Source organism: Pristiophorus japonicus, chromosome 8 (assembly GCF_044704955.1).
Source record: "Pristiophorus japonicus isolate sPriJap1 chromosome 8, sPriJap1.hap1, whole genome shotgun sequence".
Lineage (NCBI taxonomy): Eukaryota > Metazoa > Chordata > Chondrichthyes > Pristiophoridae > Pristiophorus > Pristiophorus japonicus.
In genome coordinates this window covers 217898344-217916586 of record NC_091984.1, presented here as the reverse complement: position 1 = coordinate 217916586, position 18243 = coordinate 217898344, and the positions used below count along the sequence as shown (strand labels likewise).

At 44.9% G+C, this 18243-nt stretch overlaps 1 protein-coding gene across 1 annotated transcript in view; it reads left to right on the top strand.

Annotated features, from left to right (window-relative positions):
- pxmp2 (peroxisomal membrane protein 2) overlaps positions 1 to 17327 on the top strand; it is a 58849-nt gene extending 41522 nt beyond the window's left edge. Inside the window, exon 5 of the mRNA XM_070886375.1 lies at positions 13487 to 17327. Coding sequence (XP_070742476.1) covers positions 13487 to 13555 — 69 coding nt within the window. The 3' untranslated portion in view covers positions 13556 to 17327. The remainder of the gene's footprint in view (positions 1 to 13486) is intronic.
- Positions 17328 to 18243: the final 916 nt, after the last annotated feature.

The window sequence follows — 18243 nt, the reverse complement described above, 5'->3', positions numbered from 1 at the left end:
TACTGATGCATTTTCTTTACCCTGAACAAACATGCTAATGCCTCTTTCTCAATCATACTGTCGGCCCTCTCGGCCTTAGACAAGCTCCTGGAAGCATAGACGACAGGTTGCAACTTCCCTGCAACGTTAGCTTGTTGTAATACACGCCCGACTCCGTACGACGATGCCTCACATGCCAGCACAAGTCTTTTACACGGGTTATATAATACAAGCAGCTTGTTGGAACATAAAATGTTTCTGGCTTTCTCAAAAGCAATTACTTGTTTTTTTTCCCCATACCCAGTTCTCACCTTTACGCAATAACACATGTAGGGGCTCTAAGAGGGTGCTTAACCCCGGTAGGAAGTTACCAAAATAGTTGAGGAGTCCCAGGAACGACCGCAGCTCCGTGACATTCTGTGGCCTGGGCGCATTCCTGATAGCCTCTGTCTTGGCGTCTGTGGACCGAATGCCGTCCGCCGCAATCTTTCTCCTCAAAAACTCCACTTCTGTTGCCATGAAGACGCATTTCGACCTCTTCAGCCGCAGCTACACGCGACCCAGTTTTTGTAGGTGCTCGACGGTGCTCCTCCAGGTTTTGTAGGTGCTCGACGGTGTCCCGACCCGTGACCAATATGTTGTCCTGAAAAGCCACCGTGTGTGGTACCGACTTGAGTAAGCTCTCCATGTTTCTCTGGAAGATCGCTGCAGCCGACCGAATTCCAAACGGGCATCTGTTTAGATAAACAGTCCCTTGATGCAGGTGAGGCCCTTTGAAGACTCCTCCAGCTCCTGCGTCATGTAGGCTGAAGTGAGGTCGAGCTTGGTGAACATCTTGTCTCCTGCCAATGTCGCAAATAGGTCGTCTGCCTTAGGTAGCGGGTATTGGTTCTGTAGCGAGAAACGATTAATAGTTACTTTATGATCGCTGCAAATCCTGACCGTGCCATCACTTTTGAGTACTGGAACAATCAGACTGGCCCACTCGCTGAATTCCACTGGGGAAATGATGCCCTCGTGTTGCAGCCTGTCCAGCTCGATTTCCACTCTCTCCCTCATCATGTGAGGTACCATTCGCGCCTTATCGATCTGCACCTTCGCCCTGGAAGTTTCCAATGCCTGGCTCAAAAAAGGAATGAAATTTGTTAAGAACCTGGGTACATGAGGCCTCATCGACATGTGATAGCGCTCGGATGTCATCCCAGTTCCAACGGATTTTGCCCAGCCAGCTCCTTCCAAGCTGTGTGGGGCCATCGCCCAGGACAATCCAGAGTGGCAGTTCATGCACCGTGCCCTCGTAGATGATCTTGACCATGGCACCGCCTCAGGACAGTGATAAACTCTTTGGTGTACGTTCTCAGTTTCGTGTGGATGGGGCTCAGGGCTGGTCTGAATGCCTTGTTGCACCACAGTCTCTCAAACATCTTTTTACTCATGATGGATTGGCTAGCGCCAGTGTCCAGTTCAATGGCTACGGGTAAGCCATTCAATTTTACGATTAGCATTATAGGTGGACATTTCGTCGAAAATGTGTGCACCCCGTGTACTTCAGCATCTGACTCCTCTCTGTGGCTCGAAATTGCTTTGATCCACCATGGACCGATCTTCCTCTGCCAGGTGGTGGTTAGCAGGTTTTGCAGAGCTTGCAGCTCCTCTGCAAGCTCGTTGGAGGTGCCCCATTGTTCCACAGCTCTTGCAAACATACCCTTTGAAGCGGCATGAATAGGTTGAATGGAAGCCTCCACAACGCCAACAAGGTGTGAATTGCCTTGCAGTCATCCTTTGTTGGGGACTCTGAGTCATCTGGGTCACCTGAGGCCTGCTGGCAGTTTCAGACTCGTGGTTCCTGCCCTGTACATTTCTGCTTGCAAACACAGTTCCAGTTAATTTATGAACATTGCTAGCACTTATGTGCTGAGAGATTTGTTTGGTGTTATCACTGGTGGACATAAACGCCTGTGCTTTCGCAATTACCTTACTGAGGGTCGGTGTCTCTACAGTCAAAAGTTTTCGTAGGATGGTGTCGTGGCCAATGCCCAGTATAAAAATGTCTCTGAGCATTTGCTCCAGGTCGCCATCAAACTCATATCGTCCTGCAAGTTGCCTTAGCTCGGCGATGTAGCTCGCCACTTCCTGACCTTCAGATCGCTGGCACGTGTAGAACCGATACCTCGCCATCAGCACGCTCTCCCTCGGGTTGAGATGCTCCCGAGCCAGTGTACACAGTTCCTCATACGACATATCTGTGGGTTTCACCGGAGCCAGAAGATTCTTCATGAGGCTGTAGGTCGGTGCCCCGCAGACCGTGAGGAGGACCGCTCTCCTTTTTGCAGCGCTTCCTTCTCTGTCCAGCTCATTGGCTACAAAGTACTGGTCTAGCCGTTCGACATAGGCTTCCCAGTCCTCACCCTCCGTGAACTTCTTCAGGATGCCCACAGTTTGCTGCATCTTTGCGTTGGATTTGTATACTCGTCGCCAGTTATTGTGTTCCTAACACAGATGAAACTGCACACAGGGAGGTTAAAGTAACTGTGACCTCAGTCTTTAATAAGACACTCCAGAGTGAGGAACAGGCCTTAGGGGCCGGCTTATATACAGTGCTCCCAAGGGATCCCAGCATCCCTTGGGACTTCAGGGGATGAGCTGCCTGGTGGCGGAACATGGGAGTGCATGCTTTACAGATACACAACAATAATGAGGAGGAGGAGGACGAGGAAGCCATGCAACTACCTGAACCTGGAGCATGACGGTGGAGGAGGGCAGGCCATTGTGCCCCTTTAACGATTGCTCAAGCTGTGCGCCAGCAGCTCATCCATGAACGCTTTGCTGCCTGAAGGCTCAGCGGCAACTATTCCAAATGGACCATGTTTACTGTTTGGACCTGTTCCGTAATGTTGTGTTGTGTTAATGGAACAAATAATGGAAATTATTATTCTTTATTTCAAAAAGTTGTGTTTAATAATGGAAAAATAATGGAAATTATTCAGTTATAATTTAAAATATATTTTATTCAAAAGTTTAACAAACTTGTCTGTACTTAACTTTTAATAAAAATATTCTTGTATCAAACTTTAAAGTTTTCAGTTAAGATCACTTATAAACTTTTAAATTTGTAAATTTACTTAATTTACAAAAAACTTTTAATTTGAGAACTGTTACAACATTAACAATAATAATAACAACAACAGCAGCAAAGAAAGGCATCCACCTTATTCTAAGACCGCCTGCTGCGCTTGCTCTTGTTGACTCCTCCACTGCCTGCAGGTGGTGGCGCAGTGTTTCTCGGGTTGGTACCAAGCTTATTCTTTCGAACATCTCGGGTAATGCACACTTCTTGATGGGGGGTGGGGGTGGGCGCAGGTGGTAATGTGGAAGGAAGGCCCGGCTTGGGCCTCTTCAAAGGCTGATCTGGGGATTGGAGTGGGAGCGGCAGTTCTGTAAATGGGCGCAGGATCTGGACGTGTTCCGTTATTACAGCAGCTAACTCCGACATTCCCTCCCTCATGTGCCCTGACAGTGTCTCAACTACCTCCAACATTCCCTCCCTCATGCTCACCGACAGCGTATCAGCTACCTGAGACATTGTCTCCCTCATGTTCTTGGACAGTGTTCCCATTTCTCGTGAGAGTGTTGTTACTTCTCCCGACAATCCTGATACCTCATCACCCATCCCACTGATGGTGTCTAGGAGTGATCGTGTAACGTCAGTGCTCTCCGCACTCATTGCCATCATCCGAACCACATCTGTTAGATCCTGCACCTCAGGAGAGCGCAGTCGAGCTTTCCTTCCCCTCCTCGCCCTGGGTGTGGCTCGCTGCATCCCACTGGGACCCGCAGCCTCGGCCGGTGGGGCCCTGGGTGTGCCTTGCTGCATCCCACTGGAATCCCCAACCTCGGAATGTGAGAAACCATGAATGTCCCAACCATGGAATGTCAGGAAAAGGCTTGGCACCTCAATGAGCGACACCTGCACCTCCAGAGTGAGTACAACAGTGTGGGCTTGATCCATCACCTCCCCCTCACCCCCATGCTCTTGGTCTGGAAGGTGGGATTGGAAGATGTTCTCCTCTTCAGACTCGTCTAGGTTGGCCTCACGTTTTGCAAAATATAACAGAACAGACAAATGGTTAGCAGCAGAGGAGGGGGCAGGGTGGCATGAGTAGGTACACACAGTGCAGGCAGAAAGCTCATTTGAAGGACCACGATGAATGATAGCACATTGCATCAACCGAAGCATAGCTGATGGAGACATCCCCATGAACCGAAGCATGGCTAGCCCATGTAGTACTTAACATTTAGGAAAGCCAGACTGTGAAATTTGCAGGACTTACCTTCTCCCTCAAGTGTGGGCCCAGCTTGCGCAGTGGTTGCTTTTCTCCAGGCAGGACCCATCAAAGCAGCGACCCTCTCTTCCAAGAGTGTCAGTAGGTGCAGATTTGCCGGGCCTCCTCCTGTTCGAGTTCTTTCCGTTTGTTGTGTGCCACCTTCCTCTGCAAAGATGAAAATATAACTTTGTAGAGAGGGTGTCTTTCTGCTTGGTGGGACATATACAGATGGTCACATTTACCATTGCAATTCCTTTTGAATAAATGAAAATGTTACTTACACTAACAACTTGACCAAGGTCCTGCCACTTTTTGTACTGGCCTCCAGATCTTGGAATGGTCACCATTTCACAGTAATCTTCTGCAAGTTGATGCCAGCATTTCTTCATTTCTTTTGGTGAAATTTTTATGTGACCTCTGCTGGTGCCCAGTTTGTGCAATCTGGCCTTAATTACAGTAACTAGTGCCTTCACTTCATCCTGTAAGAAATTCGTGGTCCTTGAGCCGTGTTGCATATTGTATTGCATCTCTGATTTTTCCAATGAGAATTAAAGTTCTCACACACAACTGACTCTTTAAAAATAGCCAACTGCAGACCGGGAGCAGTACTGGGCATGCTCGCCCATCCCAGTCATGTCAAAAATGTCCTTTTTTTCCGCGCATGTGCAGAAGGAGAGCATAGTTTTTTTGGCGCAGACATTAGGCTCCACCCCCCCAAAGCTAAAGGACAGGCTGCGCAGCACCTATTTCAAAAAATAGAATGGGGAAACTTGCTAGCTATTGTTTAGGAGTAGTTGGGGTCCAAAAAACGGGCGTAACTCTTGCAATGTGCCAAAAAACGGCATCGGGGAAAATTGAGCCCAAAAGCCCTACGTTTGAGTATCATTTTGATTAGCTTTAACTTTATGATTTGGCAGAGTTAACATGGTTTTATGAAAGGGAAATTGTGTTGAACACATTTATTAGAGTTTTAAGTGCCACATTAAAAAGTTACTGCACAAAATAAGTGCTCGGGGGTAGGAAATAATATATTAGCACAGAAAGAGGATTGATTAACGGACAGAAAACAGAGAGTCGGGATAAATGGATCATTTTCCAGTTGGCAGGCTGCAACTAATGGGTTGCTGCAAGGATCAGTGCTTGGGCCTCAGCTACTTACAATCTAGATTAAAGACTTGGATGACAGGACCGAGTGCAATGTATCCAAGTTTGCTGATGATACAATAAGTGTGAGGAGCTCATGGATGTCTTTGTCTCTGAGATTGAGACCATCTGTTCGGCCGCCTCTGCCTCTTCCCTTCCTTACCAGGCCAAACCTCCTCTCAGGATCCCCCCTGCCTGATCCCTGACCTCACATCTTTCCAGTTTCTCTCCGATCTCTCCTCATGATTGTTAGATCTCTTCATTTTCAATGAAATGCGAACTCCGGTTGTAGTTTTAACATAACTTTTATTCTGGCAGCAGCAACAAGCTTTTAGCTGATTGTAAGTTCCTTTGTCTTACTGAGACCACATGGCCAAAATGGCTGTTCTTATACCTGGCTCAGTTTACAGAAAAGAACGTGTCCTCTTTGACCTTATTGGCTCAATTGATATTCTGTTAACCTTTAATTGGCTCGCTACCAAAGGTGCTAAAATGTCAAGTTGATTGATGACTTAATGCAACATGCTCCCACTCACGTAGCATCTCTGACTGGGAAGTCTGTGAATTCTCACAGCCTGTCTGAATGCACCCTGTTTGAATTCTCTATTAATGATCTTTCCGAGCTCATCCTGTCCATGAGACCCGCTACCTGCTCCCTTGTCCCTATTCCAACCAAATTGCTGACCACCTAACTTCCTTTTCTGGCTCCCATGTTAGTTGACATTGTTAACTGTTCTCCTTCCTCAGGTACTGTCCCCCTCTCCCTCAAATCTGCCGTCATTACTCCTCTCCTCAAAAACCTATCTTTGACCCCTCCGTCCTTACAACCTATCGCACCATCTCCAACCTCCCTTTCCTCTCCAAAATCCTTGAGCGTGTTGTTGCCTCCCAAATCTGTGCCCATCTTTCCCACAATTCCATGTTTGAAACTCTCCAATCCGGTTTTCGTGTCTGCCACAGTATCGAAATGGCTCTCATCAAAGTCACAAATGACATCCTTTGTGATTGTGACAAAGGTAAAGTATCCCTCCTTCTCGACCTGTCTGCAGCCTTTGACACGGTTGACCACTCCATCCTCCTCCAACGCCTCTTCACCATCATCCAACTGAGTGAGACTGCACTCACCTGGTTCCATTCTTATCTATCTATTTGTAGCGAGAGAATCACCTACAATAGCTTCTCTTCCCATCCCAGCATCGGTACCTCTGGTGTCCTCCAAGTATCTATTCTTGACCCTCTCCTATTTCTCATCTACATGTTGCCCCCTGGCGACATCATCTGAAAATACAGCGTCAGTTTCCACATTTACGTTGATGACACCCAGCTCTACTTCACTACCACGTCCCTCAACCCCTGCTCGTTCTTTAAATTGTCAGACTGCTTGTCCGACATCTAGTTCTAGATGAGCAGAAATTTTCTCCAATTCAATATTGGGAAGGCCGAAGCCATTGTTTTTGGTCTCCACCACAAACCCATTCCCTAGCCACAGACTCCATCCCTCTCCCCAACCTCTGTCTGATGCTGAGCCAGACTGTTCGCAACCTTGGTGTCATATTTGACCATGAAATGAGCTTTTGACCACATATCTGCAGCATTGCTAAGACTGCCTTGTTCCACCTCCATAACATCCCCTATCTCTGCCCTTGCCTCAGCTCATCTGCTGCTGAAACCTTCATCCATGCCTTTGTTACCTTGAGACTTGACTATTCCAATGCTGTCTGGGCTGGCCTCCCACATTCTATCGTACATAAACTAGAGGTGATCCAAAATTCGTCTGCCTGTGTCCTAACTCGCACCAGGTCCCACTCATCCATCATACCTGTGCTCGCTGACCTACATTGTTACCCAGTTAAGCAATACCTTGATTTCAAAATTCTCATCCTTCTTTTCAAGTCTCTTCATGGCCTTGCCCCTCCCAATCTCTGTAATCTCCTCCAGCTCCAAAACCCCGAGATGTCTGCGCTCCTCTAATTCTACCCTCTTGTGCATCCCTGATTATAATCGCTCAACCATTGGTGGCCGTGCCTTCTGTTGCCTTGGCCCTAAGCTCTGGAATTCCCTGCCTAAGCCTCTGCCCCTCTCTATCTCTCCTTTCTCCTTTATGACGCTCCTTAAAACCTACCTCTTTGACCAAGCTTTTGATCACCTGCCCTAATTTTTCCTTATGTGGCTCGGTCAAAATTTTTTTTTTTTTTTGCCTCATAATACTCCTGTGAAGTACCTTGGAATGTTTCACTGTGCTAAAGGCACTATATAAATATAAGTTGTTGTTGTAGGTGGCAAAGTAAGCTGTGAGGAGGAATCAAAGAGCCTGCAAGGGGATATATACAGGTTAAGTGAATGGGCAAGAAGGTGGCAGATGAAGTATAATGTGGGGAAATAAGAGGTTATTCACTTTGGTAGCAAGAATAGAAAAACAGAATATTTTTTAAATGGTGAGAAACTATTAAATGTTGGTGTTCAAAGAAATTTAGCTGTCCTGTACAGGAAACACAAAGTTAGCATGCAGGTACAGCAAGCAATTAGGAAGGCAAATGGCATATTTGCTAATACTGCCCTTTATTGCAAGGGGTTTGTAGTACAAGAGTAAGGAAGTCTTACTGCAATTATACAGGGCTTTGATGAGACCGCACCTGGAGCCCAAATTTCCCCATGAGTTGCACCGTTTTTTTTGGTGTAACTTGATTTTTCTGGTGTATCTTAAAAGTTGCAAATATGGCTATTTAATTTGAGCCAGTGTAAGTGAGTTAGGGTTTTTGTTAGGTCAGTTTTTTTTTCAAAAGGAGGCGTTCCCAGCCACTTACACCATTTATGCCAATTTGGCCAGAAAAAAGTTGTACTAAACTAACTTAGGGCAGCGTATGTCCGCATAGAAAGACTTTACTTACAATTAAGGAATCGGTGCAAGTAACTACATTTCAAGCACCACCAAGCACCAAACAAAGCACAAAAAGTAATAAGCAATTAATTAACAAATAAAATAGAAGCAACCCTGCACCGAAAGCACCAAGACCAAAGTAATAAGCAATCAATAAATAAAAATAAAAAGATAGAAGGAACCCTGCACCTAAACAACATTTCAAGCACCACTAAGCATCAAAGAAAGCACAAGCAGTAATAACAATTCAATAAAAAATAAAGAAGTGAAGTAAATAATGAAAGTAACAAATAAAAGTACTGCACCAAATCCTACCTTAAACTGAAGGCTGGCCGTGCTGGAGTCCATTTGGCCAGGGCAAAGGGCAGGACACCGGCAAGACCTTCGGCCAGGGCAAGAATCGGGAGAACGCAGCAGCCTGTGGGGGGAGGGGGAAAGGGGAGAGAAACGGAGAAAACGTGGCAGGATGCGGGGGGGAAGAGTGAAAAAGAACGCGGCAGGTTGTGGAAGGAAGAGGGGTGAGTGAGAAAGAACGCGGCAGGCTGTGTGGGGGGGTGGGGGAGAGAAACGGAGAAAACGCGGCAGGCTGTGGGAGGAAGGGGGAGAGCGAGAAAGAACGCGGAAGGCTGTGGGAGGGAGGGAGAAGGCAGAACTCTGCAGGCTGTGGCGGGGGGGGGGGGGGGGGGTTGCTAACAAGGAGGGATAAAGAAGTCACATGACTGAAGGGGGAGGGGGAGAGAACAAAAGACCTTTGGGTTTCTTACCTTGTTTTGGGAGTGAGAAGAGCTGGGCTGTGTGTTGTGTTAATGGAACATGATTCAGTTTCAATGTAAAAAATATTTTATTGAAATTTTAGAATTTACACTTTAGTGTAATGATGTTTTTTTTATCAAACTGTACTTTAATATGACTCTTTAAGATCACTTAAAAACTTTAAGAGCACTTATAAACTTGTAAAGTTACAAAAGTTACAAAACAATTTCAATGTGAAAAATCTTACACTCTAAAATCACTTAAACTTCAAGATCACTTTTTAGGTGCAAAAATAAATAACTTACAAAATGTGAGAACATTTACGCTCTTAAGATCACTTAAAAACCTAAGATCACTTATAAGTTGTAAAGTTACAAAACTTACAAAACAGTTTCCATTAGAAAAAACTTACACTGGAAGATTACTTAAAAACTTTAAGGTCACTTTAGTCTTGTAAAGTTATATCACTTACAAAACAATTTACATTTGAAAACAGTTACAAGAGTAAAATCAACAACAACAACAAAAACAACAGCAGCAAAGAAAGGCTGCACCCATCTCAGATCCACATCTCAGTGAATGTGCACTGCTTCATGGGTGTTGGTGATGGTGGTAGAGGGGGGGGATTTACGGCTTGGGACTCTACAGAGACTAGTGTGGGTATTGCCATGGAATGGCAGTGGATTAGCCTGGCTGTGTTCTCTTATTGCAGCAGCTACATCCCTGATGGCCAGTGCCATCGTTTCGGCTGCCTGTGACATTCCCTCCCTGATGGCCTGTGCCATCGTTCCCACTGCCTCGGAAATGTCCTCCCTCATGTCCCGTGACACTATTGCTATTTCTACCGTCAGTGTCATTACCTCATCACCCACCCCACTGACGGTGTTTACGAGTGATCGGGTAAGCTCATTGGTCTCCATACCCAATGCCATCACCTGAGCCACATCTGTTGCACCCTCCAGCTCAGGACAGCATGGTACATTTCTCCTTGGCCTCGCCCTGGGTCTGTCTAGTGGAACCCCTTCAGTGTGAGGTGCAGGTTGGGAAGGTGTGGCCATGGGTATTACAGGCTGCATTTCACCAGCACTAGGACAGTGGGTCCCTGGGTGTTCCATGCTGCATTCCAGCAGGAGTGGGACCCAGAACCTCGGACGGTGGGTCCCTGGGTGTTCCATACTGCATTCCAGCAGGAGTGGGACCCAGAACCTCGGACAGTGGGCCCCTGGGTGTTTCATACTGCATTCAAGCAGGAATGGGACCCAGAACCTTGGATGGTGGGCCCCTGGGTGTTCCATACTGCATTCCAGCAGGCTGGGATACTGGGGCACTGAATGATCCATACTGCATTCCAGCAGCACTGGAACCTGCAACCTCTGGACTTTCGAAAGCATCCAATATCGGACCAAACCTTAAACCATTATGCAGGGACTGAGACGAGCTGAAACCACAGAATGTCGAACAAGACCCTAAACCACTATGCAGGGACTGGGATGAGCTGAAACCACGGAATGTCGAACCAGACCCTAAACCACTATGCAAGGACTGGGATGAGCTGAAACCACGGAATGTCGAACCAGACCCTAAACCACTATGCAGGGACTGGGATGAGCTGAAACCATGGCGTGACGAATCAGACCCTAAACCATAATGCAGAGACTGGGTCGTGCTCAAACCACAGAATGACGAATCAGAAATCATGGAAGTGCTTGGCAACGCAAGTTCAAGATTCTCCCCTTCATATCTCTCCATGGCCACCCCCTTCCCCCCTACAAAGTTGGTCTGGCTCGCCCGCATCTGAATCTTCTTCTGTATCTTCAGGATTTGGCATCAGGTTCTACAAAATATAACAGAACAGTCAAATGGTTAGCAGCAGAGGAGGGGGCAGGATAGGTGGCATGAGTAGGCTCACACGTAGCAGGCCAGGCAGCAGGTTGATTTGAAGGGCCACGAGTAATTTTCAGTACTTACCCTCTCCCTCACGTCTGGGCCCAGCTTGTGCAGTACTGATTGCTTTTCTCCAGCTAGGCCCATCAAAGCAGCGACCCTCTGTTCTAAGGGTGTCAATGGGTGCAGATTTGGCGGGCCTCCTCCTGTTCGAGTTCTTTCCCTTTTGTTGTGGGCCAATTTTTTCTGCAAAGATTAAAACATAACTTGTTAGAGAGGGTGTCTTTCTGTTGGGTGGGACATATACAGATGGTCACATTTACAGATGCAATTCCATCTTGACAATTGACAAATGAAAATATTACTTACACTAACTGCTTGACCAAGGTCCTGCCATTTCTTTTTACACTGCCTTCCACTTCTCGTGACATTCACCATTGCGCAGTAATCTTCTGCAAGTTTGTACCAGCGTTTATTTATTAATGGCAATTTTACACGACCTCTGTTGCTCGGTGTCCAGCTCCTGCCACCTTTCCTCGATTATATTCACTTGTACTTCCACTTCTTGATGCGTGAAATTCTTCGTTCTGGGGGCATGGTTTTGCATTGCTCAATTGAATTGACACTCTGATTTTTAAAAACACAAACTCCTTATTTTGCTGAATTATTCTCACCTATGCAGCACTCCTTATGGAAGTTTAGCAGCTGAATTCTTGCAGAGTACTACAAACAGCACTCCTATAGCTTTCAAAACATCCAAAACTCAGTGAGAGGTTCTCCCTTTAAAAATGGCCGATTGCCAATGTTAATGCCCCACTGAGCAAGCGCGAACGCTGCAACGCGCATGCGTGCGCTGCCAGCACTCACACAGTCACTCAGATTAGGCCCCGCCCCCCTGCTGGCTCTGCGCGGCCAGCACGGACCTAGCTCCACCCCCCCCCCGCCCTCTTCATTATACGCCACACCAGCTCCACAGATGGCCTGAGAAGCGGCCATGATCGCAGCAAGTTTTTTCGGCGCAGCTTTTAAGGTAAAAAGTCGGCGGGGGCTCGGAGGTGTGCAGTTTTAAACAGAGGGCCAAATTTGGGCCCTTGGAGTGCTGTGCACAGTTTTGGTCTCCTTATCTGAGAAAGAACATATATGCCTTCGAGGTGGTGGAACGAAGTTTCACTAGATTGATCCCTGGGATGAGAAGGTTGTCCTATGAGGAGATATTGAGTAGATTGGGCCTATACTGTCTGGAGTTGAGAAGAATGAAGGGTGATCTCATTGAAACATAAGAGGTGGATTGATAGAGTAGATGCTGAGAGGTTGTTTCCCCTGCCTGAAGAGTCTAAAAGTAGGGGGCATTGTCCAGGATAAGGGGTTTCCCATTTACGACTGAGATTAGGAGGAATTTCATCACTCAAAAGATTGTGAATCTTTGGAATTCTCTACCTGAAAGGGCTGTGGATGCTGAGTCATTGAGTATATTCAAGGCTGAGATAGATAGACTTTTGGACTCTCGGGGAATTGAGGGAAATGGGGATCAGGCGGGAAAGTGGAGTTGAGGTTGAAAATCGGCCATGATCTTCTTGAATGGTGGAGCAGGCACGAAGGGCCATATGGCATACTCCTGCTCCTAATTCTTATGTTCTCGCCCACCTCTGTAGTTTCTCCAGGGATTCCATATCCCCTATGTGTGAGATCACAATGCTCTAAAATGGATACACCAAAGCTTTGTATAGCCTGCATATAGTGTTTTTACCCTCTGGGATAAAGCCTAAAACCTTATTTTCTTTCCCAATGGCTTTATCACACTGCCTGTGCACCTTAATGATTGATCAATTATGACCCTTGTGTCCCCATCTTTATCTGTAATCTTTAGTAGGAAACCTACATTGTACAAACATGCTTGGAGTTTCCCAAACTCTAATGCATAAGACTACAATTAACCACACTGAAGGACCTCCACCACATGGGCCCAGCCCCTAACGTGTATATAGCATTCAGCAACCTTTTGATTTGGTCTAAATTCCCCAAGATGGATAAATGTTCTGGAGTTCATCCTGTCTTTGGGAATTGGAATATTTAGAAATAACTTTCCCCGAGGTGATTAAACAAGATATTTTACATGGCTTGTAGAAGGAACATGCCTTTTGGGCTAAATAGCTTTTTTCCATACTTTTTGTATGTTCTCTATTCTAAGGTAGATGTTTCTATACTTTTTTATGTTCTCTATTCCCAGATAAACTAAGTTAAGTTTTGGACACCCCTTCTCAGGTGAGGGGTTCTGCTTTCACCAGGTGTCCCTTGTGGTAGCTTGGCAGTGAACAGATGAAATCATTTTTGCCTTAGGCGAATGGTTTACAAAGCCCATCAGTGCAAGCATTTGAACCCAGAATGTCAAGGGAATGCTCAGCCTGCTATGGTACTGAGCTACATTTAAATTGATTACTAATGACTCGAGTATGAACAACATGACTATTAGTATAATATACCCTGTCTATTAATTATTGTTTTCTTTTGTTGTTTGTTTTTTCAGTTCCGTGTGCTGTTTGCTAATCTGGTAGCTCTATTCTGGTATGCGTACCTAGCTTCAAACAGGAGATGATGCTGCATCATTAACATTGGCCACCATCTACTGAGAATGATTTCTTCCACTTTGAGAATAACTTTGACTTTGAAAGAAGAATGCAATGAAATGGACTTTGGCCAAATCCTAAATCTAATGTAATTTTCTATGTTTTCACAAAACATCTGATAGCTGTTTTACTCAGAGAAGGAACTATGAAATGTGTCATGACAACAACAAGATATAGTATAAGCCAGCCTGTGGCATTTACAAAAAGCTTCTTTTTTAACTTCTTTGCTGAACATTCGTTAATTCTGTAAATTATTTTCTACATTAGATGTTAAAAGTACATTTGATCATTTACAGGATAATTGGGCTGTAGTGCATAACAAAGCAGTAACCAATCAAAGGGTTCAGTTGAAATTGTAAACTGTCGGAACAAAGCAAGAATGCCATATGAAGCCAAAATTTTGCTGTTCCATCCTACCTGTGTTTACTATCTATAATGTATACTGAATTCAGGAATCTTATTTAATGTACTCAGGAATTTTGATACAGTTTCCAAATATATTGATAAATTAATTGATTGAGGTAGTTTTGTTTCAAACAGCTAGCAAACTCCATAATCAAATTATATGGCTAAAACTGAAGTGCTGTGGTACAATATGATTGATAATACAGTGATGTTATATTTTATTTTACGGTATGTTTTAAAGGGATAGCCTACTATATACATATATGTTACAATACTGTATGAAGTATATTGCATCATTATGTATTGGGATGAAGTAAATTTGCCCCGGAACATTATATACATTATCACAAATGTATTTGAAGCTAAATGTTAAAAGACTTTTTTTTAACGAAACCAAAATAACAAATTAACAGGAATTAATGAATGTTCTGCAGCCATGCGGTTAATTGTTGAGAATCTCTTTCATTTCACAGTTTGTAGCACTGATTAGCACTAAATACAGTCAAAAATATTCAGTGGAGAAACTATGAAATGCTAAATTTGTTCGTTGAGTGAAGAACATTTGATAAAGACTCAAGTGACTTAGCAAGGTTGAGTGGATTAAAATTAAGGATCATTAAAGTCAGTTTTTATTGATCTTGGGCATAAATTTCTTGGATGTTTTTGGTTGGTGGATCAGTTAAAAAAACTATTTTCCTGTTATTTTTTTCTTAGGTGGCAGGGGGGTGGGTACTGGATTCTTCCCTTAATTTTCCCTAGTCCTTGTGCTGGAAATTGGATCCATTGATGCACTTGCATAGCACTAGGGAGGCACAGTACATATAGCACACAATTTTTGTGACAATTTTTGGCCCTGCATGCCCCTCCTGGAACCTGATTTTCAGCACCAAATCAATGGAAAATTGTCTGGAGGTGAGTTGAGAGTTTCTGTAATGTGAAAATCTATTGAAAATACATTAAGAAAAAACAACCGCTTCAACAAACTGAAATATAATCACAGAAGATGGTTCGATATATAATTAGACATGCTTTATTATACTCCAAACCAATCAGAATTTAACACAAGAACTGGATACATTAACAACTATTGTAGTTTTAGGTTTATCCAAATCTGTCTTCAATCATATTCAATTTCTGTGCTTGCCCACAGTGGTGTCTCTTGCGTTTATATAGAATATTGTCATATATCCCTACTGGCATTATGTGGAGTTATTCTTCACCGTGCGTCAAATTCAAGAGAAATGCAGGGAACAACACCAACAACACCATGGCCTTCTTCGACCTCACACAGGCCTTTGACACTGTCAACCATGAGGGATTATGGAGCGTCCTCCTCGAGTTCGGCTGCCCTCAAAAATTTGTCACCATACTCCGCCTGTTTCACAATGACATGCAAGCCGTGATCCTGACCAATGGATCCACCACAGAACTAATTCATGTACGGACCGGGGTCAAGCAAGGCTGTGTCATCGCACCGACGCTCTTCTTGATCTTCCTTGCTGCAATGCTCCATCTCCCCTTCAGTAAGCTCCCCGCTGGAGTGGAGCTAATCTACAGAACAAATGGGAAACTGTTCAACCTCCATTGCCTCCAGTCCAGATCCAAGGTCGTCCCATCCTGTCATTGAATTACAGTACACAGACGACGCTTGCGTCTGCACACACTCTGAGGCCGAACTCCAAACCAGCGTCAACACCTTCACAGAAGTGTACGAGAGCATGGGCCTTACACTAAACATCCGTAAGACAAAGGTCCTCTACCAACCTGCCCCCGCCACACAGTACAGCCTCCCCATTACCAAAATCCACGATGAGGCCTTGGACAAAGTGGACCATTTTCCATACCTCGGGAGCCTACTGTCAACAAGGGCAGACGTCAATGACTAAGTCCAACACCGCCTTCAGTGTGCCAGTGTAGCCTTCGGTCGCCTGAGGAAGAGAGTGTTTGAAGACCAGGACCTCAAACACAGCACCACGCTCATGCTCTCCAGACCAGTGGTTATACCCACCCTACAATATGCTTCAGAGACATGGACTATGTACAGCAGGCACCTCAAAGCACTGGAGAAGTACCACCAATGTTGCATCCGCAAGATGCTGCAAATCCACTGGCAGGATAGGCGCACGAATGTTAGTGTTCTCGCACAGGCCAACATTCCCAGCATTGAAGTATTGACCATGCTCGATTTGCTCCAATGGATGGGCTACATCGTCCGTATGCCCGATACGAGACTCCCAAAGCAAGCGCTCTATGCAGAGCTTCGACACGGCAAGCGAGCCCCAGGTGGGCAGAGGAAACGTTTCAAGGACACTCTCAAAGCCTCCTTGAAAAAGTGCACCATCCCCACCGACACCTGGGAATCCCTAGCCCAACAGCACAAAGTGGAGGAGAAGCATCCGGGAAGGTGCCGAACTCCTCAAGTCTCTTTGCCGGGTGCAAAGCGCAAACGGCAGAAGGAGCGCAGGACAACTCGAGCACTCCACCTACCCATCCTTTCAACCAACCTCCCATCAATCACCGTCTGCCCTACCTGTGACAGTGACTAGGTCCCGCATTGGACTCATCAGTCACCTGAGAACTCATTTTTAGTGCGGAAGCAAGTCATCCTCGGCTCCGAAGGACTGCCTAAGAAGAAGAGTTATTCTAGGATATTGTCATACATCCTTAAGTTCAAGGAGTAGGGTAACACTGAAAAACATCTGATTAATACCTTATTAAATCAAGGCAATGAGGTAATAAAATGTTATCCCTTACATGCAGTATATATGAAATATATGTACAATAATACTTACATACTTCAGGAGATCTTTTCTGCTGCTTAAGCTAGCCTCAAAGAGAGAAATTCAAGTGTTCCTCTTTTAAGCTTTTGGGAGTTGAATTTTTGTACGTTTCATTATGTTGCACAAATGTGTGGAACAGTCTCATCACTGCCCACCTGTGTGTAACCTGTCGGCACAGCTGCTGTTACCCTTAGTTATGTCCACCCTGATATCTTATCTCTTCCAATCTTTATTACAAAGGAAACATGGGAGTAGAAATTCGTCTTGGACGGTATCAATTCGTTATGTTCCCTGCCGATATTAATTTCCATTAACTTCAGTAGAACTGAATATCAAGTGGGGCGTATAACTGGGGTCCGATGTCATACTGCCTGTTTAGCGCTACCGCCAAGACAAACTTCTACCCCATAGTCTCTTATCTACACTGGCTTCTTCACACACCCCATGATGATAAAAAGCTTGTCTGGAACCACTGTTGCGTCTCTAGTGTATTTTAATCTCTATTATATAATTCTATATGTTGTCAATTAATTTATTCAATTTAATAATCTATGTGTGCCTACTCTTCATATTAAAAATTCAAAAATAAAAGTGAGTTGAAAACAGATCTGGCCCAGGTGGATTGGAATCAAAGATTTATGGGCAAAACAGTAATTGAACAAGGGGAAGCCTTCAAACAGGAGCTAGTTCAGGTAAAGACAATACACATTCCCACAAGGGGGAAAGAAAGGGCATCCAAAACTAGAGCTCCCTGCAGATCTACCCTAATGCTATAAAGATTATAATGAGACAGGAAAAGGAGGCTTATGACAAATGTAAGGTTTATAATTCAGTAAAGAACCAAGCTGAATACAGAAAGCTCAGAGGAGAGCTAAAATAGGGAAGAGGGGCAAATAAAGAGTATGAGAATAGATTAGCAGCTCACATTAAAAGGAACCCAAAAGTCTTTTATAAACGTAAATAGCAAAAGGGTAGTCAAAGGAAGAGTGGAGCCAATGGGTGTGGGTGGCCCTCACTATATTGGTTGTGGGAGTCTATTAAACTCTCCCGCCTTATTGGCTAGTATAAAGATAGTTATAGCCATGGAAAGAGTGTTAGCCTGTGAATCCTTCCACTACTGCACACTATTCTCAAAGAAAAGAGTGTAAATATATAAAAACAACCACCAGAAGCTTTATTGATCTTCAGAAAGTCACATCAGCAGTTTCTCTCTGCTCCAAAATTGATTATTTGCCATCTGGAGAAGCAATTTAGTGGGACAAAGAATTAAACTTGCTGGGTTCTGACAGCTTCAATACCTAGAAATGTATTATATTGGCCCAGACATTATGGCCTCCCTGGGTCCATATGGAGTGTGTACGGACCTGGGAAGGCATAGCAAAAGCCGGTTTTCAGCGCACAATGCGCATGCGCTGAAAACCGGCTTTTACATCCTCAACATCTTGGGAGTGAGGACATTCGCATGGGCAAGA